The sequence below is a fragment of the Tachysurus vachellii genome, chromosome 5, assembly GCF_030014155.1.
Source record: "Tachysurus vachellii isolate PV-2020 chromosome 5, HZAU_Pvac_v1, whole genome shotgun sequence".
Lineage (NCBI taxonomy): Eukaryota > Metazoa > Chordata > Actinopteri > Siluriformes > Bagridae > Tachysurus > Tachysurus vachellii.
This window is the reverse complement of record NC_083464.1, coordinates 42,252-68,074: the sequence shown is the minus strand read 5'-3', so window position 1 is coordinate 68,074 and position 25,823 is coordinate 42,252. Positions and strand designations below refer to the sequence as shown.

The window sequence follows — 25,823 nt, the reverse complement described above, 5'->3', positions numbered from 1 at the left end:
CCAAAGAAACACTGAAAGACGAACAGTTAAAGAAAGTAATGGACATGATTCACATGCCTGGAGATGAGATAATGGAAAATCCTTTCCAGCATTTTAAAGATGAACTGTCTGTGCTAGATGGAGTTTTGCTGAAAGGAACAAGGATTGTTGTGCCAATCTCAATGAGAAAACTGATGCTGAAACTTAAACTTCCCATAAAATGTATTATATTTATTTTCATTAATGCAATTTAATATATAAGTGTATTTTTCTTATAAGTTCAAGCAATAGTCTATGATGATTGCTGTTCATTAATCAACCGGCATGGGCATCGGAACCAAATAAAAAGTGGGCGTGTCCTGTCCCACCCACATATAATGGTTCCAACACCCATGGATTTCAGGAAGCAGGAGCGTGGTTAATGCTGTAGGTAAAACGCGGAATGGTGTTTAATTTATTAGGGCATTCCTCAAGCGGAATGGATTCGACTGGCGGCGCTCTGAAAAGTAATAAAAAAAAAGACATATGCGCTGAATAGAGACGGTAAAAGTGGGTGGGTCCAATATTATTGGTCTTAAAAAGTGGGTGGGTCCAATATTATTGGTCTTAAAAAGTGGGTGGGTCCTGTCCCACCCACATATAATGATTCCGATGATGATACCAATCCAAAATATTGGATCGGTGCATCCCTATCTATCCAATGACTGTAATAAGTGACAACAGACCGCGGTTTGCAAGTCAGAGTTTCAAGGACTTTGCAAAAAGTTATGCTTTTGAGCACATAACGTGAAGCCCTGTGTTCCCGCAGTCCAACGGTTTAGCAGAGAAAGGAGTTCAAATAGTGAAACGCCTTCTAAAAAAAGCCACTGAGACAGGGAGTAATCCGTACCTGGCTATTCTGAATTACAGAGCTTCACCACTGGAGAATGGACTTTCACCGGCGGAAAAGCTCATGAATAGGAAACTACGGACAAAGCTACCTTCGGTAAAGCATTGAATGGTACGTGGAATTCTGCAAATGAATGACAGATTAATCACTACAACAAAACAGCAAGACCACTGAGCCCACTTGCCCAAGAAGAAATTGTACGAGTGACATGTGATGGGCAGTGGGGACCATTGGCCAAAGTGATTAAAGAGACTACGCCCAGGTCATACGAAGTGTTAACAGAGCTTGGGAAAATAATGAGGACAAACACAAGACATTTGCTAAAAGTGCCTCAGAGAGAAATAAAAATCAATGAGAGTGAGACAAATGATCTGGAAAATGCAAAGCAAAATGAACAATTACTCTAGAAATGCAAGACAATGTTCGTTCGAACAACCCAAACCCCCCCTGCCTACGGGCTTGTAAGAGACAAAAAATAAGGCCAAAAAGACTAATAGACAATGTTATGTCCAAGGACGTATGTTTTTTTCCCCTTTCTTCCTGTTTCCTCTCTCTACTTCTCGCAAGCAGGAGGTAATAGGTACCACCTGACCCCAATGATTGGTGAGCTGATTGGAGGAGGAGAGGAAGCTGTGGAGATTTAAGCTGTGTGTGTGTGCGCGTGCGCGTGTGTGCGTGCACGCGTCACTGCCCTTCCCCCCTCTGATATGAATGTGAGAATGAAGTGAAAGTCAGCAGCTCCATTTTGTGTGGAGTGAAAACTAAAAGATTTCAGGAGTAAAAACACAGTGAGTATCTAAAGCTCTAATATATAAACACACTGAAGTGACACTAGATGCAGAAGAGTTTTGTGGGTTTGTACTGAAGCTTTAATGTACACAGGCTGTTTTATAACTTGATAGCGTGACTATTTCCTGTAAGTGAACTCTGTGCTGATTCAGGGTTTAATTTAACACACCGATGTTGGAGTGAAGTAAACGTGTGTCCTGCTGTAATCTGGAGAAGGAGACATGACCTCCAACATGAGTGTGTCTGGAAAACAGGACATAAAGAAAGATGAGAGGTGACTTACTTTTACATTCACCAGCAATAAATACACACTGTCTCATGGGAACACATCTGTATCTCTGAACACTCACTAGTTAACACAGGAACTCAACTTTGCTTTAAGGTGTTTAATAGCAATGAATATATCACTGATCTGATCTAAGAACAGTTTAGACAAATCATTCACTGAGAGAAGAGTAAAAAGGACTGTGTAATGTGGAGCATAAGAGCAGCATAGCTTTGTGTCAGTGAACTCTACAGGATTTAAGACCCAGCTGAGTCAGTTAGCTGTGATTGGGACTCCTGATATCAGTGTAATTCCTGATTTATGAGGCCTGTCTCCTGTTTGAATAAGTGTACAGACTGGATCTGAATTAAAAGGATGGAATTATTGGTGTTTAATGATGAACACATTGTTTAACAGTGCTGAGACAGCAGAGTATTAATTATTGCTGATATTTCTGTTGTAATTCTAGACTGATGGAGGGAAAGAGATCAGACTCACCAGAACCCAGCTGTGTCTCCATGAAGAGTGATGCATCAAAGGAACTTCCAATTGCCTTCAGAGACAGTTCTACTGGTGTGAGGTCAGTATAGTGAGGTGTTTTACAGCAGTGTTCCACCTGATCAAACTCACTCGTCTCATTATGAAGCCCTTCATGAGCTTTATCAGGTGTTGTTGCAGTTAACAGTGCTGAGACAGCAGAGTACTAATTATTGCTGATATTTCTGTTGTAATTCTAGAATGATGGAGGGAAAGAGATCAGACTCACCAGAACCCAGCTGTGTGTCCATGAAGAGTGACCAGTCAATGGGATGTCCACTTAAATTCAGAGCCAGAGACAGTTCTACTGATGTGAGGTCAGTATAGTGAGGTGTTTTACAGCAGTGTTACACCTGATCAAACTCACTCGTCTCATTATGAAGCCCTTCATGAGCTTTATCAGGTGTTGAAGCAGTAAAACACTAAACTGTGCAGTGCTGCAGCTCTTGGACTGGCAGTGAGGAAAAGTGCTTTAAGAGTTCAGTTCAGTCTGCAGTCCCTGAGCTGGAGGGTCTGCGGTGCTACAGAAGAATATTTACACCTGGGACATTAATGACAATATAAAGATTTTATTCATTTATTCAAGCATTTGGTTCTAAACATGTTGGTGTCAGTTAGGAAATCCTGAAATCAGTGTATTGTGTTAAGAGGATAGTGTTAAATATCTGTCTCTGTATATATTAGTGTGTGATTTGTGCAGCAATGAATACATATAGTCCATATTACATGATGGGTTTTGTTTGTTCACAGACCACAAAAATCAAACATCAGCAGAAATCAGCTGGACTCTATATTCAAGGTGTGTGTGTTGTTTTTAAAGTGTGTAATGTGTGTGTTGTGATCCCTTGTAATGTCTTGTGCAGCAGCATTAAGGGTAATCAGTTGTATGAGTTTTAAATGTGATAATAAAAATAGACTTTTCTTCTTTTGATAAAATAAAAGCCTCTCTCACTGTGTAACATGATAATATTTAGATCTGTTCCTGTGTGTTTCTAACCAGGAGCTGGAACACAAAGTCATCACTCTGATAAAGAATGAGCTGAAGAGGTTTAGGAAGCTCCTGAGTCCTGATTACCCAGCATGCACTGAGAGGGAGGTGGAGGTTGAGGAGGATCTGCACAGTGTCAGAGACGGAGTGCTGAAGATCACACTGCACGTCCTGAAGAACATGAACCACACAGATCTCGCTAACACACTGCACAACAGTAAGAGCTCTGAGTCATGACTTTATTCCATCAGCTTCACTTTAGAGAGAGGAAATAGTTTTAGATATGAACACTTTTAGTTTTAAATTTTTGTATCTGTTCATGGTCCAGCTTCAATAATATTTAGTACATCAGTCAGGAATTAATAGCAGTGTTTGAACGATTTTGCATTATAAGTATTTATTACTAAACTAGTTATTACTTTGTTTATTAGAACTCGCCCCTGTGTATCAGCCAAAGTTGAAGTCCAAGCTGAGAGAGAAGTTTAAAAGAATTAATGAAGGAATCTCAAAGCATGGAAGCTCAGCACTTCTGAATGAGATCTACACTGAGCTCTACATCACAGAGGGTTGGAGTGGAGATGTCAATAATGAACATGAGGTTAGACAGATTGAGGCAGCGTCCAGGAGACCAGCAACACAGGAGAAACCCATCAAATGTAATGAGATCTTTAAAGACAAGTCCATCAGAACTGTGCTGACTAAAGGAGTTGCTGGAATTGGAAAAACAGTCTCTGTGCAGAAGTTCATTCTGGACTGGGCTGAAGGAGAAGTAAATCAGGACGTCACCTTCATATTTCCACTTCCCTTTAGAGAGCTGAATCTGATGAAGCAGCAAAATCTCAGTCTGATGAAACTACTTCATCATTTTTTCCCAGAACTAAGAAAACTAGAATCAATAGACTGTGAGTCCTACAAAGTGGTGTTGATCTTTGATGGTCTGGATGAGTGTCGACTTCCTCTAAATTTCCAGAAGAATGAGATATTGTGTGATGTGACAGAGTCAGCCTTAGTGGATGTGCTGCTGACGAACCTCATCAAGGGGAATCTGCTTCCCTCTGCTCTCCTCTGGATAACCACAAGACCAGGAGCAGCCAATCAGATCCCTCCTGAGTGTGTAGACCAGGTAACAGAGGTACGAGGCTTCAGTGATCCTCAGAAAGAGGAGTACTTCAGGAGGAGGATCAGTGATCAGAGCCTGGCCAATAAAATCATCACTCACCTGAAGTCTTCAAGAAGCCTCTACATCATGTGCCACATCCCAGTCTTCTGCTGGATCTCAGCCACTGTTCTAGAACAAATCTTGGATGAAGCAGAGGGTGGAGACATCCCCAAGACTCTGACTCAAATGTACACACACTTCCTGATCTTTCAGATCAAACACAAGGACCAAAAGTACCATCAGAAATGTGACCCTGATCCTCAGCAGACCAGAGAGACTATCATGGCACTGGGAAAACTGGCTTTCCACCAGCTGGAGAAAGGAAACCTGATCTTCTATGAGGAAGACCTGAGAGAGTGTGGCATTGATGTCAGAGAAGTGTCAGTGTACTCAGGAGTGTGTACCCAGATCTTCAGAGAGGAGTCTGAGCTTCACCAGGGGAAAGTGTTCAGCTTCGTACATTTGAGTGTTCAGGAGTTTCTGGCTGCTTTATATGTATTTCTGTATTTTATTTCAAAAAAGAGAAATGTGTTAGTGAAGCAAGATCTTAAAAGTTTCAGTTCCATCAGGAAGTCAAACATGTCTGATCTCCTCAGGAGTGCATTGGACAAGGCCTTACAGAGTGAGAATGGACACCTGGACCTGTTCCTCCGCTTCCTTCTGGGTCTCTCACTGAAGACCAATCAAACTCTTTTACAAGACTTAATGCCACAGACAGGAAGCAGATCTCACAGCAAACAGGAAACAGTGAAGTACATCAAGGAGAAGATCAGGGAGAATCCATCTCCAGAGAAATCCATCAATCTGTTCCACTGTCTGAATGAACTGAATGATCATTCACTAGTGCAGGAAGTACAAACTTACCTGACCAGAGAAGGTAACAGTCGTCTCAGAGGAATCAGTCTCTCTCCTGCTCAGTGGTCAGCTCTGGTGTTTGTGTTACTGACCTCAGAACAGGAGCTGGATGTGTTTGAATTGAGGAACTATTATCCATCAGATGAATGTCTTCTGAGGCTGCTGCCAGTGGTCAAAGCCTCCAGAAAAGCTGAGTGAGTATTTTTAATTATAAATGTATTACTGCATGGTTTATTATTTTAATGTAACACTGAACTGCACTGTTTGGATTAATGTTAGTTAATAGTTCCTCTAATCATCTTTAAACAAACCTCTGGTACTTTTACAGAAGATTGTTTCACTTTTTACACTAACATGTTATATCTGAACTGAGGGCTGGGCCACATGGACAAAATCTTATAACATCATATGAGTAATTTTATAGCTTTTATATATGAATCATGAAAAATTAAGTGTTCTCTGAAATTTATGAAAATATATATATATATATATATATACAAAATAACTGCATGCATTTAAGAACTAAAGACATTTCTGAACTAAACACCAGTGAAAGACTTTTTCTTTTCTGTTTATTGTTTACAGAGCTCATTTTTCAATGTTTTCTCTATCACCTACAATTAATATCTCCATTTTATCCTGGTTTAATTGTAGAAGGTTCTGTGACATCCAGTCAGATATTTCATTCAAGCATGTAAGAAGAACAAGAATGGAAATGTGATCAGAACTGGAACTTAGTTACAGATCATTTAAAACCCTGAGCAAATGCTGCACAGCACAGAACATTTGTGTTTAGTGACACTAAAACTCTATAAAAGGTAAATGGGAGTTATTGTGACTTATTAATGTAAGAGCAGCTGAAGACCAAAATGTGGAACCAGTTTACAGGAAAGGTGAATTAGGTGTGAATGTGGTGAAGGGAAAGAAAACGGTTGGAAGGAGAGAAAAAGAGATCTACACTGTACCCAGGTGATCATGAACACTGTAATGACCAGTCGGCAAAATCCATGTGAAGAAGTTTTAATGAAGAAAAGATAAGACAAACAATCCAAAATCAGTAAGCAAAGGCAGGGTCAAAAAACAGGCCGAGTCTGAAATAAGTGTAACAAACAGTCCATGAGGAGAACAAATCACATCCACAAATCTGAAGAAGCAATAAGCCAAAGAGCAAAAACAGGGTCAATAGTGATAAATATCAACATCAGAAACAAAGCTAATTCACACCATATAGAAAAACACTTATTTGTGAAAGATCTACATCACTTCTCACATCAGAACAAAGTCCATTTATTTCCACAGTGTGTAGATCAGTGTACATTACACACACATTTAATAACAAACTAATACTCTAGTCATACTAAAGTGTTGTGCAGCATTTAAATAAAGATGTCGTGACAAACAGAAGTAATTAATAAACCAGCTTTTATCCTCCAGAAACATCACACTGGCCTCTAAAAAGCTCTAACAGTGTGCTCGAAATCTTCTGTCAGCTCAGGTGTTTCCCAAATATGTAAATACTCCTACACACACACACACACACACACACACACACACAATACTACTCCTATTTACAGTGAGGACAATAAATTAATTTCTCTGCTGTTATCTGTCTTCATGGAGCTGCTACCATTTTATAGACCTGTTTCTGTTCTTCAATGGGAGCAAAAATATTCCTGAAAATATTTAACAGAAAGTAAAAGTGTGTACAATGTACACAGATCTACACACTGTAATGAAGCAGTAAAGGACAGTGTGTAAGCAGAACTTTCTCCAGAGCTGCTGAACACACTGTATGAAAATCTCTCTGCTAGAAATAAAGAGACGTGTTTGTTCAGAGTGACCTCTCTGTTATCTTCTTTCAGAAAGTTAAATACATCTCAGTCTCATATGAGCTGAGACTCATGGATCTGTCCAAGAGCAGTCCAAGTTTATTTTATAGTAGATGTTCATTTTATATTTTTATCCTGATATTAGAACCTTGTGTTCAGGTAGACACTTTATTTCTCACTGATGGAAACACCTCAATTCACTATCAGACAAATAAATCAAACACTTCATTTCTCTTCCAGTCTGTGTCGGTGTAATCTGACAGAGGAAAGCTGTAGAGTTCTGTCCTCAGTTCTCATCTCAAACTCCTCCAGTCTGAGAGAACTGAACCTGAGTAACAATAAACTGCAGGATTCAGGAGTGAAGCTGCTCTCTGATGGACTGAAGAATCCACACTGTACACTGGAGATACTGAGGTACACACACACACACACACACACTGTGTTTAAGCTGCTTTGTAAATGTATTTAGTGAAGGTGACTGATGGATAAACTGAGAGTGAGATCCACATCCTGGGAGCAGCGACACTAAAACAACCACTGGGGTGGGGTGGTTGTTTATATTTTAGACTGTTTTAATAATTTAAATGTAATTGTATTTAAACATGCCTTCAAAATAAAATACAGTTACACCAAAAAATGAATATAAAGTGATTTAACATTTTAACTCACTACAACGCTAAATCAATGAGAACCCTGAGCTTGTTTCTTTGCAACGAGACGGTTCCATCTGGGGTAATAGGAGACAATGGCACCCAAAGTGTGTTGCTTATGTCCAGTTTATTCCATTGTTTTGTTTTGGTTGCTGTCACTGCAGAAAACCCCGCTTCACACAGATAGGATGTCGGAAATGGCAATAGGGATTTAAGTGCTGTGGTGGCAATCTCAGTGTATTCCGCCATGACTTTAATCCAGAAGACCGGCAGAGTTTCTAACTTTCTAATGACGTCAGTTTCTTACTCATTTTTGCTAATTTGTGGGTTAAATTTGAGCAAACACAATATACACGTACACCAAGTACTGTTATACATGAGAGAGTATTGGTGAACAGAGAGAAGAGCGATATACACCTTCTCTCCACCAAAGCTACAACGCCACTGCCGCTTGCAGCCGCTAGGTTCCAGACGTCACCTAAAACCGCCCCGATATTTTGCACATGCACGGTATTGGTGCGGCTTTAGGTGATGTCTCTCAGCTCCGGGTTAACCTCTCGTCCATGGAAAGTCGCAAAAAACCCGAGAGAAATACACCACAGTAAATAAAATGGAAATAATTTAATGTTTATTGGGCGGCCCGGTACCATTTGATCCACGGACCAGTACCGGTCCGCGGCCCGGGGGTTGGGGACCACTGATCTAATCTACTTGGAATGATTGAATGTAGAAAAAGTTTTTCTGTTTCTTCTTTACATTAAAATGGACAAATTCTTTCAGTGTACCTCGAATGATAAAATGTGACTTTAGAGATATTATTGATGTGAGGAACAAAGCTGAGGTCAGAGTCGACTATTACACCCAGATCTCTAACCTGTATCCCAGCTCATTTTTCAATAAGTTTTCTCTTTTTTCTTTATCTCCTTCAATTAATATCTCCAATTTATCCTGGTTTAACTGTAGAAAGTTCTTTGACATCCAGTCAGATATTTCTTTCAAGCATGTAATCAGTTTGTTAATTAGCTCTTGATTACACAGTGACACTGATATATAAACTTGTGAGTCATCTACATAACTATACAAACTGATTTGATGTGTTTGAATGAGTTGAACAAGAGACATGTAGAGGGAGAAAAGCAAGGCTCCTAAAATAGATCTTTATGGAACTCCAAGTGAAATTTCATGTTGTCTTGATAAGTGACTTCACATTTGACCATAAAACTGTCTAGCACACAAATATGATGTGAACCAGTTTAGTACTGGTCCTGAGAGACCTACCCTACTCAAGTCTGTGTAGAAGAATCTCCTGGTCTACAGAATCAAAAGCTGCACTCAGGTCAAGAAGAACAAGAATGGAAATGTTATCAGAACTGGAACTGAGTTACAGATCATTTAAAACCCTGAGCAAATGCTGCACAGCACAGAACATTTGTATTTAGTGACACTAAAACTCTATAAAAGGTAAATGGAAGTTATTGTGACATTAATGTAACAGCAGCTGAAGACCAAAATGTGGAAACGGTCAAAAAACAGGCCGAGTCTGAAATAAGCGTAACAAACAGTCCATGAGGAGAACAAATCACATCCACAAATCTGAAGAAGCAATAATCCAAAGAGCAAAAACAGGGTCAATAGTGATAAATATCAACATCAGAAACAAAGCTAATTCACACCATATAGAGAAACACTTATTTATTTGATCTGTGTATTGAGGGTATTATGTGATGTGTCTCTGTGTGTGAAGGTTATAAAAAAAAACACCCACCAACAGTTTTACTGTCTCTGTGAAAATACTGAAAGATCTACATCACTTCTCACATCAGAACAAAGTCCATTTATTTCCACAGTGTGTAGATCAGTGTACATTACACACACATTTAATAACATACTAACACTCTAGTCATACTAAAGTGTTGTACAGCATTTAAATAAAGATGTCGTGACAAACAGAAGTAATTAATAAACCAGCTTTTATCCTCCAGAAACATCACACTGGTCTCTAAATAGCTCTAACAGTGTGCTCGAAATCTTCTGTCAGCTCAGGTGTTTCCCAAAAAAGAGAATTCCATATGTAAATACTCCTACACACACACACACACACATATACACACACACACACAATACTACTCCTATTTACATTGAGGACAATAAATTAATTTCTCTGCTGTTATCTGTCCTCTGTCCTTATAGACCTGTTTCTGTTGTTCAATGGGAGCAAAAATATTCCTGAAAATGTTTGTAACACAAAGTAAAAGTGTGTACAATGTACACAGATCTACACACTGAACACACTGTAATGAAGCAGTAAAGGACAGTGTGTAAATGTGTAAATGTTCTCCAGCAGAACTTTCCCCAGAGCTGCTGGACACACTGTACTGTATGAAAATCTCTCTGCTAGAAATAAAGACGTGTTTGTTCAGAGTGACCTCTCTGTTATTATCTTCTTTCAGAAAGTTAAATACATCATCTAATATGAGCTGAGACATTTACATTTATATTTACAGCATGTGACAGATGCCCTTATCCAGAGCGACATACATAAGTGCTTAAATCTAACATTGAATACATTAATGCTGGCTCACTAAGTTGCATACTTAAGATAGCATGAGTTTAAAACATTTTTACAAAGTTACAATGAAAAAGTGTCAAAGGTTGTGGTTTTTTTTAAGTTTGAATTTAACTAGCATTGTAACTTGATTGGGCTTCTATATTATCCACAGTAATATGCTGGAACTAAAATGAAATAAACCAATGACTTAAAAATTATTTTCCCACAATTCCCCCTTTGAGTGTTTTAATAACTCTCACAAAAGATTAAATTCAATAATAGTAATAATAAAATAAAATCAAAAAGAAACATTCAAGTCATGCTCAGCTTTCTATTTACAAAATTTCTCTGGCCTGAGTACGTTAACATAGAGCCAGTATTCTTGCAACTTTGAGTTGCAGGCAAAAACTTACTTCCCGTTTTGGTGTCCCTTGATGTGGTTAAGGGTAATAGTTCTTTTTGGTTAGTGCACTTACTTCCTTTCTAGAGGGAACAGGAATTTTCTATATACAGCACTGCATAAGACAAGAAAAATGATAGTAACAGAACTGCTATATCCTTAATCCATAACCATGAATCTCCAAAAATGTTTCTGAACCAAGAGGAATTCACTGTAGTCATATTGTGAAGTTTCATTGACAAGTCCCTTATGTCTTTTTGTATTCTGCTTAGGTTAATGGTTGGGTCAACCAAGCCAGTGCAGCATTCAGGACCAATAATAGTACAAGCTCCCCCTTGTGTAGCAAGGATATAGTCTAATGCCACTCTGTTCTGTAGAATCATGATCTTATGCGATGCCAGTGTATTGGAGATGTTACCAATGGCGAGGGCTGTATCATTTGCTAGCTTCTGCACTTCATTTGATAGACTCCTCACTTGGTCTAGAGCCTGCATAACTCCGTAGCTTGGGATTAATGCACCAAGAGTTCTTGACCACCAGGTTTGGGCACATGTAAGGCCTGGAATACAGTCATCTTTCCAGCTGACAGAAGGGGGTAATCCCCGTAACTGTGGGTAGTTTCCATTAGCAATATCTGGGAGTTGACTTTGTTTGGCCCCTAAATACTCCCTAATGGCTGGAAGAGCATAGACTAAGGTACACCGTCCATTAAACTGGGCCAGCAACTCGCTATAAATTGATGTTCCACATAGCCAATATGTGCCTACTGGGGAGGGAATTTTGCACCACATATTAATACACAGTTTGAGGGATATGCTTCAACACACCAGTGAAATGAAAAAGGTAAAAGCAAATCAGTCATTATGGGTGATGTTGATGTCATATTGCATAGCTGCATGCCTGGAGTACAGCACTGCACAGCTGAAGGTACTGTGATATTGTGGCATGTGCTTCTGTTGAACCTAGTACTGTCCGTGCGTAATAGAGAGCAGGTGTCACAATCAGAAATGGGGTGTGCTACCCAGGGAATTCCTGCCCCTACAGATGGAGGATGAGGCATGCATACATCTTTCCCAGCAAACAAAGCATTTCTGGACATATTCATCAATGCCGTAAATATGTTAGTTCTGGGTTCCAAAGCTTCTGCAGTGTTTATCATAGTCACCAGGATGACAAAGCTGTACATTGTAGCTTGATATAAGATATCCAGTTTGTCGATCAGGTGAATGAGGTCAGGAAGAATTGTGGTTGTCTGCCAGTCCTGAGGAATTGTTCTGCAGATGTCTCCAGAGGTCAGTGTGTTTGGTGCTTCTGTTGCCTTGGTTGTTGCCAGGATTTCCAGTTCTTGTATCTGTAACACACACAAAACAAAAGAAGGAGAGAGAGAGAAACAGGAGAGCAGTATTTCCATACTACAGTTTATATTCAGGATATATGGGATCGTATAGTTTTTTTTGTTTTTTTACTTGCCCTAAGCTGTAGTATTATGACATCTAAGGACCAGTAAGGTGGGGATAAACTAATACAAAGGGGAATTCTATGAGGAAGTCTTCACCACCGGGTTGACATCCGAGTCCTATTGCCTTTGGTTCATCCCTGGGCTCCTCACTGGTCTGTGTGTACTAGTCTATCCTTGCAGGTGGTGGAACGACTTTACAGTGTGATACATGAGTCCAAGTTCTTTTTCCTTCACACAGTACTGCAGCATCAGTGACTACTAATACTTGGTATGGTCCCTGCCACCTAGGTTCTAAGGGTTTTCTTTTGAATGTTTGTATCATTACCCATTGTCCTGGAATTATAGCATGCCCACCCTCAGGTGGGGGTTGCCAGCAAGCTTCGACTCTGTCTTTGGCCATCTTCACTGCCTTTGTGAGATTTTCACAGTAAGATATTAACCTGTCTGAGGCAATGTGTACATCAGCATGTCTGAGATCAATGGCACCTGGCATTGACATGGGGCGCCCTGTGATAATCTCATGCGGACTTAATCCCACAGACCGATTGGGGGATGCTCTCATGCTACATAATACTGCTGGCAGCGCCTCAACCCATGGTACACCCTCCTGGTGCATTTTTCTGAGCCTTGTCTTCATTGTCTAGTTTGCTCTTTCCACTTGACCTGAAGCTTGTGGCCTATATGGACAATGAAGTTTCCACTTAATTTTAAGCATTCTGGCAACTTCCTTTACTACTTCTCCTGTAAAATGCGTACCTTGATCTGAGTCAATTGAATCAGGCAAACCCCATCTAGGGATAAAATCATTGATCAGACATTTGGCTGTGTGTGAGGCAGTGGCCCGTCCTGTAGGATAGGCCTCTATCCATCTAGAGAATTTATCTACAATTACCAAGACATCAGTCTTTTCCTTACATGGGGGCATTGAGATGTAATCTGCCTGTAAGTGTCGAAAAGGCCCTGGTGGAGCTGGGGTATGTGCTGCTGCTGTGACAGTTGATGGGATGTTATTATTCTGTTGGCATATGACACAACGTTTGGCTGTCTCTGTTGCTATTCCTCTAAAAGCTGGATTCCACCACTGATTTGAAAAACAGTGGATCATTGCTGCTGAACTAATGTGACCTAAGTTATGTAGCTGCTGGGCCAAATATGGCAGAAGCGATTCGGGTGCCACATATTTCCCCCCTTTGGTCCAGCAGCCTGATGAATCAACTACAGCTCCCTTATCTAACCATTTCCATGCTTCATACAGTGGAACATCTTTGTACAGCTCAGTAAGGGACTCTGGAGGCTTAATAACATCGGTTGTTGTCATACCAGCACACACTTGCACCATACTGTATGAACAGGCTTTTTTTGCGGCTATGTCTGCAAGAGCATTACCCTGAGATTCTGCAGTGTCAGGTTTAAGATGTGCTTTGACCTTCATCACTGCTAAATGTTTTGGAAGAGTCATGGCAAACATTAGGTCTCTCACTAATTTAGCATGTTTAATAGGGGATCCTGATGATGTTAGGAACTGACGACTCTGCCATATTACACCAAAATCATGAATAACACCAAAAGCATATCTAGAGTCTGTGTAAATGTTCGCAGTTGAACCTGATGCCAGTGTACATGCTCTCGTTAATGGAATTAGTTCTGCTGCTTGTGCCGAGAGGTGATCTGGGAGACGTCCAGAAGCTACTACATCGGATACAGATGTCACTGCATATCCTGCTCGCCTATTCCCTTCAATGACTTGAGCTGAACCATCAACAAACAATTCAAAATCAGCATTATTTAGTGGAGTCTCTGCAATAGCACTTGAAGATGAGTGCGTAAGAATAACACAGTCATGAGTTATTTCTTCATCCTCTAAAGAAACATCAATCATTGCAGACATCATACACGAGGATGGGTTAGTGACAGGGGCACGCTGCAAAACAACGTTCGGGGCTGTGAGTGTAGTTAACCAATTTCCCCACCGGGAGGAGGTGATGGAGGTGATTTTAGCTTGATTCATGAGTGCAGATACTGAATGTGGGCACCTGACTGTTATTGTTTGGCCTAAAACTACGTTTGTACAGGCCTGAATGGCAAGGTGAACTGACTGCACTGCTCTTAAACATGGACCCATGCCCTGGGCAACTATGTCTAGCTTACCAAAATAATAATGCACTGGACGTAGAATACCACCATGATCTTGCATAAGACATGCTGTCATGAAGTCCAATTGTTCATGCACATACAACACAAAAGGAAGATCAGGTTGTGCAATGCCTAATGCTGGTGCTTGGCATAATGCCTCTTTCATGTGACGGAATGCTTTAAGGTGCAGTTCTTTGAGATCTATAGAATCTGAGTCTTTGACAGGTCCCTTTAACAAATCATAGGGCAAGCAAGGCATAATCTTCTATCCATGGTCTACAATATCCAGCTGTGCCTAGAAATCAGCGGAGTGCTTTGACAGTAGACGGTGGGCATATTTTCTTTACAGCAGCTGCCCTGTCTTCAGTTATGGATCTAACCCCTGCTCCAGTGGTCTGCCCTAAGAAGGTAACCTGCTCTTTAGCAACTTGTGCTTTGTGTAGGCTGCACTTGTGTCCTTTCTTATGCAAATAGTCAAGAAGAGCTGACAACTCCGCTTTATGTATGTCTATGTCTGATGAAGCAATTAAGATGTCATCAACATACTGAATGACTGTTGACTGTTTTACTGGACATTCTGGATCAGATAAATCACGCCTCACTGTCTGATGATATATGGTTGGAGAATTTTGAAAACCTTGAGGTAAACGTGTCCACTGATATTGTTCAAAATCTACAGTAAATGCTAACCAAGGTTGGCTATCCTGGTGCAAAGGAACAGAGAAAAAACCATTTGACATATCAATTACAGAAAACACTTTACAGTCTAAGGGCAAACCATTACAGATAGTAGATGGATCTGCAACTAAAGGAGTGATCTTGTTTATGTGTTTTGTTATATGGGATATCAAGGCTTTTGGCTAACGCAATTGGAATCACAGTAATTTCAGCACCTGTATCAAGCAGAAAATCAACCTCCTTTTGTCGTATAGTACCTTTTACAAAAATTATTTTATGATTGTGGTAGAGGACTGGAGAAAGGTACGCACTCACAGCCCCAACAATTAGTTTTTTGTCTGCTCTCTCTGTTCTTTTTGTGCTATCAGCAAGGCTAGAGCAAGCTGTCCTAGGGTTTCGCTAGAAAGAGGATGGACTACCTCTGGGTTATAAGCAGGCTGGGCGGGAGAGGGGTTATGCTGTAAGTTTCTTCTGATATCTTGCTGCTTTTTTCTACAATCTTTTACCCAGTGTCCTGATTTCCTACAATAGTTACATGTTCCCTCTCTCCTAGGGAATCTGTGTTCTTGCTTTGTCTCTGCATAGGAATTATTCAGCGACGCTGCGGCTACTTTGACTTTTATCTTAACATCAGAATCGCGTTCCCAGGTGGCTAAACTGTCCAAGTTGCTTCTCAGTGTTCGATTAGACCATGTAAGATCTAGGAAAGGCAGAGCATTCCTGTACTCTGATGAAAGGCCATCAAACCATGCCCTGACTAATGGTCCCTTATCATCTAACACATCATCTGGACTGTTAGCTATTCCACTGTATGCAACAGCTGATTGACAAAATCTTTCAGTGTATTCACTTAAAGTTTCTTCCTTTTTTTGCACACAACTAGTGACTCTGGCCCAGTCAATCTTGGGCCCAATAATATCCTTCAGTATACTAAGGACTCCTTCTCGAAACTCATCTTTGCTATCATGTTTGAACTCCGAACTATTCACAGCACTTTCAAAGCAATTAAATTCTGACTCTGTTAACACCTGAGACATAAGTTGAGTGACCTCCGCTAGAGACATGTCATAGAGACGCAATTTTTTTGATAATGCTCTCCTAAATTCAAAAAAGTTGGCACGTGCTGATGGCAAACTTTTGAGAAAGTCTCTCTATTGCTTCAGGCCCTAAAGCTTTAATCACAGTTGTACTTGACAGTTGTACAGATGCACTTGTAATGTTGGAGATGGGCCAGTATTATTTTCTACCTCCTCTATTCTACTCTGAACCCTTTTTCGTGCTCCACACACAAGGGCATTGACCGGCCGATCAGTAAGGTCGCTAAGAGACACATTGTCTCCCTCTTGGTTAAACAAAGACTCCAAGTCAGGATATACATTTTCTGACGGCGTTGACTTTTTTACACAATTTTTTCCTGAAGCCTTGCTGTGCCCTAACTTCTTAGTGATGGAAGATACTCGAGCACGTAATTCTTTGTTTTGCTCTTCTAGCTCTGCAATACGTTGGGCATGCTCATGTGCCGAGGAAACACAAAATTCCATGTGGCAACAGATAATTCCTTTGACATTTTTCTTTCTGATACAAGCACCCAGCACCTTTTTGCACTCTTCAATAGACCATACTTTGTCTGGATGAATGCCATATTTCTTTGTCAAATTCTGTTTGACTGTGTCTGTCACTATAGCATTCATTTGCTATGATAACATTGATTTGAACTCTCCACTAGTCCACAAAGGGGTAGCTAATCCACCTTTTTCAGTAGTGGGGATCAGTCTTGCATTTTTTTTTTTGATTTTTGGTATTTCTCTTTTTAGGCAATTTACTGTTGGTTTCTCTAAAGTAGAGACTAACCTAAAACTTTTTCTGATTTATAGAGGATAACACAATTCTTCCCTGATGTACAGAGGATAAACCAAAATTCTTCCATGATAAACAGAGGGTAACTCAAATTTCTTCCCTGCTTCAACAGAGGAAAAACAACAAAATCTTCCCTGGTAAACAGAGGATAAACCAAAATTATTCCCTGATCAACAGAGGATAAACCACAAAATCTTCCCTGGTAAACAGAGGATAAACCAAAATTCTTCCCTGATCAAGAGAGGATAAACCAAAATTCTTCCCTGATCAACAGAGGATAAACCAAAATTCTTCCCTGATCAACAGAGGATAAACCACAAAAATTCTTCCCTGCCTGAACAGAGGATAACCCAATATTCGTCCCTGCCTAAACAGAGGATAGCCTAAAATTCGTCCCTGCCTACACAGAGGATAAACCAAACTTGTAGATAAGCAAACCCTGCAGCTGTTTGTTAACTCTTCCCTGACAAAGCAGAGGATAACCACATGTATACTGGTCTGTAGGTTCTTTGGATAGAGTGACACTCACCAAATCAAAGTTGAGTTGGAAAAAATCTGAAGATTCTGGAGCTTGAAGTTTTGAAGAAGTTTAGTGAGATGAGAAGCTCTATCCGGGTCACAGCACCATCTGTTGTAAACTTTTTCCAGAGAAGACCAGGAGACTTGGATATCCTTGTGCAGTAGTCTTTATTGTAGATACACGATGAAACGAGTCTGCAAGTCAGAGCGTACTAGCACGGGCTCTGCAGTCATCAAGTCTGACTTATAGTTGTAATACATTGTCTATATACACATTTTAGGGGCAGTCCCATCAGATAGAGACAAAACACTCATGTCATTAACATAACAATGGGACAAATGGTGCAGACAGATGATACCCTGAGTTACCTTGCCCCTTTCCTTTGATATTTATGAGATACAGGAACCACAAGTTTATTGTGAAGTTTGAATTTAACTAGCATTGTAACTTGATTGGGCTTCTATATTATCCACAGTAATATGCTGGAACTAAAATGAAATAAACCAATGACTTAAAAATTATTTTCCCACAGCAGGTTTCTTTAGGATGGGAATAACCCTTGCTCTCTTGAAAGTAGTTGGTCCCTGACCAGATGCTATGGATCTATTGACGTTAGTGGAAATGAAGGGCAGAAGGTCTTGCAAGATGGTCTGGAGCATAGTGGAAGGAAGTGGATCCAATGGGTAGGTGGTATTATTGCAAGACTGGATGAGTTGTAAAATCTCTTCTGCTGCTACATTTGAGAAATGCAACAACGAAGGTGTAGGGGAATCCGTACTATGAGATGTAAGTGCAGTCGGGGCTGAAGTGAAGGTCCGGCAGATTTCCTCAATCTTCTCCTGGTAGAAAGAAGCAAAGTCTTCTGCAGTCAGGGAGGATGAAGAAGGTGGAGCCGGGGGGTTGTGCAGAGAAGAGATGATGATGTGGAATTTCCGAGGGTCATGTGAGGAAGCTTCAAGCTTTTCCTTGTAGAAGGAAGTCTTGGCAGAAGTCACATCTGAGGAGAACTTGGCAAGAAGTGTTCGGTAAGAAGTTTTCTTGGGTTTAGTGAACATAAGGCAGAGGAAGTCCATAGTTGAGGAAAGAGATGAGAGGAAAGTATCTGTGGTCGAGTCCAAGGGTAGTGAGGAAAAAGACTCAGGATCAGGAAGGGAAGAAAGAGTGCCATAAGCTACAGAAGAAGGGGAGACAGAGTGAAGGTTGCGCCGGGTAAGAGCAAGGGGGTGAGAGGTAATTTTAGGTAGGATAGGTAACCTATGATCAGAAACGTGTAGTGGGGTAGCAGTCACGTCTGTAGCTGGAGAAGGACGGGTGAAAACCAGGTCCAGGACATTGCCTCCTTTGTGTGTGGGGATATAGCTGTTGAGTGTGAGGGTGAATGAGTCGAGAAGAGACAGGAGGGAAGAAGAATGTAGCTTGTCTGAGGGTAGGTTGAAGTCACCAAGCACTGTCGGGGGGAGCTATCGGAAGGGAAAGCGGAAAACAACAATGATAACAAGGTTGATTGGAGAGGCAACTGAAATGGCATGGAATTCAAAAGAAGAGCTGGTTAGATGGGATCTGTCCAAGAGCAGTCCAAGTTTATACACAGATGTTCATTTTATATTTTTATCCTGATATTAGAACCTTGTGTTCAGGTAGACACTTTATTTCTCACTGATGGAAACACCTCAATTCACTATCAGAGAAATAAATCAAACATTTCATCATTTCTCTTCCAGTCTCTTTCAGTGTAATCTGACAGAGGAAAGCTGTAGAGTTCTGTCCTCAGTTCTCAGCTCAAACTCCTCCAGTCTGAGAGAACTGAACCTGAGTAACAATAAACTGCAGGATTCAGGAGTGAAGCTGCTCTCTGATGGACTGAAGAATCCACACTGTACACTGGAGATACTGAGGTACACACACACACACACACATACACACACACATACACACACACATACACACACACTGTGTTTAAGCTGCTTTGTAAATGTATTTATTGAAGGTGACTGATGGATAAACACTGAGCGTGAGATCCACATCTTGGGAGCAGCGACACTAAAAGCAGTTTGACTGAAACTTCTTCTTATTAAAATTCACCTTAAGGAAGTCAGCATTTGTTGATGATAAATAAATATTTGAGATGATATTAAAATGATTGTGGATATCACAGGTAACCAGTACAGTTCCTGTACAATAGGAGTGATTTGGTTACTAACTGTAATGTATAAAGGATTTTATGTGAAATACATAAAAGAGAGCGTTACATTAATCTAATCTACTTGGAATGATTGAATGTAGAAAAAGTTTTTCTGAATCTTCTTTATATTAAAATGGACAAATTCTTTCAGTGTTCCTCAAATGATAAAATGTGACTTTAGAGATTTTATTGATGTGAGGAACAAAGCTGAGGTCAGAGTCGACTATTACACCCAGATTTCTAACCTGTATCCCAGCTCATTGTGTTCAGGTAGACACTTTATTTCTCACTGATGGAAACACCTCATTTCACTATAAATCAAACACTTTATCATTTCTCTTCCAGTCTGTGGGAGTGTGATCTGACAGAGGAAAGCTGTAGAGTTCTGTCCTCAGTTCTCAGCTCAAACTCCTCCAGTCTGAGAGAACTGTACTTGAGTTACAATAAACTGCAGGATTCAGGAGTGAAGCTGCTCTCTGATGGACTGAAGAATCCACACTGTACACTGGAGATACTGAGGTACACACACACACACACACACACACACGCACAAACACGCACACAGTTTATAATTATTACTTGAAATTGTTTAACATATTTAATCATCATAGCTTTATTTCTATAGAACATTGTAAACACTAAGTTCAAACATGCTTTACAATAGAATTTTTATATAATATAATCAAAATTAAAATGCATTAACTAACAGCAGTACAATATTAAAGCTAAATGTAAAAGTCATTAGACATGAACAATCAGACAGAAGGTCATTAAGAAATAAAAAGCTCTGATGAACTTGGACTTGTACAGATATGGTATTATATGATACTGTTTTCCCCAAAGCTCCAACTCAGTCCAGAACTAGAGCTGCTCATTTCCATTGTAGATGAATGTACAGATACACAGATATAAAACTTCTCCAGAGTGCTACAGTCTCTTCATAGCATGACTCCGCCCCCTTCTCCTCTTGTTGAAGACTCACATCTGAACTGAATGAATGATCTGTCTCGTTCCATCATATCCTTCAGTTCAGACTGAACCACGTGTCCCAGTTTGTACAGAATCAGTACCGCTCTCGTTCAGTAAGAGGTGAATTCCTTCAACAGGTCCAACCAATGACATTGCTCCTTCACAGCACACACTCTACTGCAGTCAGTGAAAAGCAGCTGAAGCAGTCATGTGTTTTACACAGGAGGGACTTCAGTGAACCAGAAATATGAGTCAGCACATGGAAGTTTGTTTCAGCACATTATCCTGTTTCAGAAAGTTAAATACATCTCAGTCTCATATGAGCTGAGACACATGGATCTGTCCAAGAGCAGTCCAGGTTTATACACAGATGTTCATTTTATATTTTTATCCTGATATTAGAACCTTGTGTTCAGGTCCACACTTTATTTCTCACTGATGGAAACACCTCAATTCACTATCAGAGAAATAAATCAAACACTTCATCATTTCTCTTCTAGCCTGCGTTGGTGTAATCTGACAGAGGAAAGCTGTAGAGTTCTGTCCTCAGTTCTCAGCTCAAACTCCTCCAGTCTGAGAGAACTGGATCTGAGTGACAATAAACTGCTGCAGGATTCAGGAGTGAAGCTGCTCTCTGATGGACTGAAGAATCCACACTGTACACTGGAGATACTGAGGTACCCACATACACACACAGACACACACACACTCACATACAAACACACACACAGTGTTTAAGCTGCTTTGTAAATGTATTTAGTGAAGGTGACTAATGGATAAACTGAGTGAGATCCACATCCTGGGAGCAGCGACACTAAAAGCAGTTTGACTGAAGCGTCTTCTTATTAAAATTCACCTTAAGGAAGTCAGCATTTGTTGATGATAAATAAATATTTGAGATGATATTAAAATGATTGTGGATATCACAGGTAACCAGTACAGTTCCTGTACAATAGGAGTGATTTGGTTACTAACTGTAATGTATAAAGGTTTTTTTTTTGTGAAATACATAAAAGAGAGCATTACAGTAATCTAATCCAGTGGTCCCCAACCTTTTTATCGCCGCAGACCAGTCAACGTTTGATAATTTTCCCGCGGCCCGCTTTTGTTTTTGTTTTTTTTTTTTTTTTTTTTTGGGGGGGGGGGGGGGGGGGGGGGTATATTTTGTATATATTTTTATATTTTATATTTTGATATTGTTTATATTTTAATAATTTACCAAAGCATTGACAGTCAAATTACTGCACCGTCCAACCAATCAGTTCAACACATTCATCAGGTGTGCAAACACTTGTTTGTGTAATTGTAGACACACCAACCAAGGTGTATAAGCACTATAAAAAGCAGCAGGTGAGTTCATCGGTCTTCAAGCACAATGGAAAGAGTCAGAGAAAGAGTAAGACGAGGAGGAGAACGAGGAGGAGGACGAGGAGGAGGACAAGGAGGAGGAGGAAGGGGAGGAAGAGGAATCAACAGAGGAGGAATCAACAGAGGAAGAGGAAGAGATGGAGGCCATGCTGGAGATAGAGGTAGAGGAAGAGGAAGACAAGAATGTGCTCAATGAGGACCGAATATGACAAATGAGATCCGCGCAACACTGGTTGACCACGTTGTCAACCACGGCCTGACGCCGAGGGAGGCTGGACTGCGAGTACAGCCGAATCTAAGCCGATACACAGTGGGAAGTGTGATAAGAACATTTCAACTGTAAAATAGGTATTGTAAAAATATCATCATATCAAAAACATCTGCACGGTTTCAGTAACTGCAAACAGTACTGTATTCTATGCACTATCAGCACTTCTGTTACCTTTTCCTGTGAAATTACGGTACTATTGTATACTGGGTTTTTTTTCCTACACAGGATTGAGGGTCGGGAACGACAAGGGGGAAAGCCTCCTATGTTCACTGAACAGCAAGAGAGGGAGATAGTAAACATGGTTTTGGCCAACAATGCTTTAACACTCAATCAGCTCCAAGCTAACATTGTCAATAACCACGCCAGTTTCAATGATATCCATCAGGTCTCAACATCAATACTGGCAGGCATCCTACAAAATAAACATATTCAAATGAAGCAAATTTGTCGAGTGCTTTTCGAGCGTAATTCAGAAAAGGGTGAAACGACTGCGGCTTCACTTTAGCAGTGTGTTCTTGCATACTGTCTCATAATCTTTTACTGTACTGTAATATGTATACTAGATCTACACTGAACTACACAATTTTGCATGACTCTGTTCTTCAGAGAGTTTTACGAATGGATGGAGAGGAGATCCAGCATGAGTTCATTTACGTAGATGAGGCTGGGTTCAACCTGACAAGAACACGAAGGAGGGGAAGAAATATCATTGGCCACAGGGCTATAGTCAATGTCCCAGGGCAACGTGGGGGTAATATAACACTCTGTGCAGCCATTACACAGAATGTGGTCCTCCACCGCCATGCCCATATGGGCCCTTACAACACAGCACTCATACTTACATTCTTGGACCAATTACACAACATAACAGCAGCAAATCAAATCGATCATATGCAACACATTGTTGTCTGGGACAATGTGTCTTTCCACCGCTCTGCTCTCGTTCAGAACTGGTTTCAGCAACATCCACATTTCACCGTCCTATATCTTCCACCAGAGGTGGGAGTAAGTCACACATGTGCAAGTCACAAGTAAGTCTCAAGTCTTAACCTTCAAGTCTCAAGCAAGTCCGAGTCAATTTTTGTGAGTGTCAAGTCAAGTCACTGCTTTATGTCAAGCAATTCAAGTCAAGTCATAGCTTGAGTCAAGCAAGTCACTGGCAAGTCATACAGATGTTTGATGATTTAACTAAATGTATATATTAAACAAAGTTAAATCTACAATATTTATGGTATTTACAGTATTTAAAACTCTGAGAGTTTATTTGCAACAAAAAATGATTATATGCATTTATTTTTAAAAGGTGTCCACATACAGGTGAGTTGTAAATACAATAAAAATCTAAAAAATGAATAAAAATCAAAACTACAAAGCCGTAAATGTAGATGTAAATGTAGCTGAAATAAGGCACCATAAAAGCATGAAAAGTTTCAATATGTCTCAAACATGGCAGAAGACCATGGAAAAGTATATATAAAAAAGTGCAATGGTTTCTATGCAACCAAATGGCATTTTTTGAACAGGCATTCCCTTTTAATGGGACATGAACACATCCTTAAATTAGATCCTTCCTTTTTAACAACAGAATAACAACAGCAATCAATCAGGTCAATCAATGTGGAGAGAGAGAGAGAGAGAGAGAGAGAGATATGATTGGAGTGAATGTAATTTATTAATATTAAAGGGATAGTTCACCTAAAAATTAAAATTCGGTCATCATTTTCTCACCCTCATGATGTTACAAACCTGTATAAATTTCTTTGTTTTGATGAACACATGTAGATATTTTGAGGAATGTTTGTAAGCAATTTTATACAGGGGGGGCACGGTGGCTTAGTGGTTAGCACGTTCGCCTCACACCTCCAGGGTCGGGGTTCGATTCCCGCCTCCACCTTGTGTGTGTGGAGTTTGCACGTTCTCCCCGTGCCTCGGGGGTTTTCTCCGGGTACTCCGGTTTCCTCCCCCGGTCCAAAGACATGCATGGTAGGTTGATTGGCATCTCTGGAAAATGGTCCATAGTGTGTGATTGCGTGAGTGAATGAGAGTGTGTGTGTGTGTGCCCTGCGATGGGTTGGCACTCCGTCCATGGTGTATCCTGCCTTGATGCCCAATGACGCCTGAGATAGGCACAGGCTCCCCGTGACCCGAGGTAGTTCGGATAAGCGGTAGAAGATGAATGAATGAATTTTATACAGGTTTGTAACATCATGAGGGTGAGAAAATGATGAAAGAATTTTAATTTTTTGGTGAACTATCACTTTAAATTGAATGTGTGTGCATGTGTATGCGAGACAAGAATATGACTGTGCTTGCAACACTGAGTTTTTAATTTTTATTTTCAGGTTATTTTTATTTTTAATTTTTATATATATATATTACACTCAAAGCCTAACACTGAAGACCAATTATAAGTGCTATTGCAAAACAGCTATTTCCACAGAAACAGTGACCAACCATTTACACTACATTGCACTTGCAAAAAATTAAGTTTGATAGAACTTTGTCACTCAATTGTGAGCAATGTGGTCTCATTATCACCCCACCATGGCTGAATACACGTTCAACAGGTGCACTTGATGCAGGGATGGCCATAACACTTTCCGCTAGCTTGAACAAAGAGTGGAGGGTGTGTCTGTTCACAGCCCAAAACTGCAGGGAGTTCTGTCCATCACAAAATTTGGTACCCAAACTTAATTATTTTTGGTTAATTATTGTAGCACCTTCCATTTTTCGTCACGACTGTTAAGGTTTATTAGTTAGTGCGCACTCTCCCTCTGCTTCAGTGGCGGAACTAGTTTTATACAGGGTGTGGCCAACGCAACTTTATTTATATTATGTATATTATAGCTAAACTGGGGAACGAAACGATCTCTCTTGTCTGATTAATCTGTTAATAGCGTCTAACGTCAATTTATATAGCGACGTAACTTTTGAAATATTTTTCTGGAAAACTAAATCCTATGTTTAATCTCAAAACTTACCAAAATTTGATGTTTTAGTATTAGACTGTTTTAGTATACTTCTCTACCTCTCAACTCTTTCTTGTCATTGATTAATGGATTTGAAATGTTGAGCGGTGCCACGACCAAACGTCAAATGAAGATTTCTTTTGATAGGTGAAATGAGATGTCGATCAGCATAAAAATTCCAATGCTATCAAATAAAAATTCGGGGTGGCACCTGGTGTGGCCAGTCAGATGTCAGGGGCACCCCTCTGGCTCCGCCACTGCTTTGCTTGCCTGCTGCGTCACGTGGTTATATTACGCTCTTGCGTGCGTTCAAAAACAGATTTAAAAAAAAAACAAGTTATTTCGAGTCTTTTAACTCAAGTCATGAATGTCAAGTCAAAGTCAAGTCGAGTCTTTTTTAATATTTGTCAAGCAAGTCTCAAGTCTCAAATTTGAGACTTAAGTCTGACTCGAGTCAAGTCATATGACTCAAGTCCCCCATCTCTGTCTTCCACCATACTCTACATTCCTCAACCCTATAGAAGAGTTT

General features: G+C 40.2%; 1 protein-coding gene across 5 annotated transcripts in view; it reads left to right on the top strand.

Annotated features, from left to right (window-relative positions):
- Positions 1-1,581: 1,581 nt before the first annotated feature.
- LOC132845446 (NACHT, LRR and PYD domains-containing protein 3-like) overlaps positions 1,582-25,823 on the top strand; it is a 38,842-nt gene continuing 14,600 nt past the window's right edge. The window contains exons 1-13 of one of the 5 annotated variants that reach the window (XR_009648429.1): positions 1,582-1,656; positions 1,810-1,931; positions 2,392-2,502; positions 2,660-2,776; positions 3,210-3,258; positions 3,460-3,664; positions 3,879-5,655; positions 7,531-7,704; positions 19,257-19,430; positions 20,063-20,236; positions 21,187-21,363; positions 21,996-22,402; positions 22,551-23,531. Coding sequence is in view for 3 of the 5 variants with exons in the window: in XM_060869413.1 (XP_060725396.1) it covers positions 1,879-1,931; positions 2,392-2,502; positions 2,660-2,776; positions 3,210-3,258; positions 3,460-3,664; positions 3,879-5,655; positions 7,531-7,704; positions 19,257-19,430; positions 20,063-20,236; positions 21,187-21,363 (3,011 nt within the window). In the remaining 2 variants the exon portion in view is untranslated. Of the gene's footprint in view, positions 1,657-1,809; positions 1,932-2,391; positions 2,503-2,659; positions 2,777-3,209; positions 3,259-3,459; positions 3,665-3,878; positions 5,656-7,530; positions 7,705-19,256; positions 19,431-20,062; positions 20,237-21,186; positions 21,364-21,995; positions 22,403-22,550; positions 23,532-25,823 lie in introns of those variants that run through there. The other 4 variants (XR_009648428.1, XM_060869413.1, XM_060869414.1 and 1 more) reach the window with 4 other exon arrangements.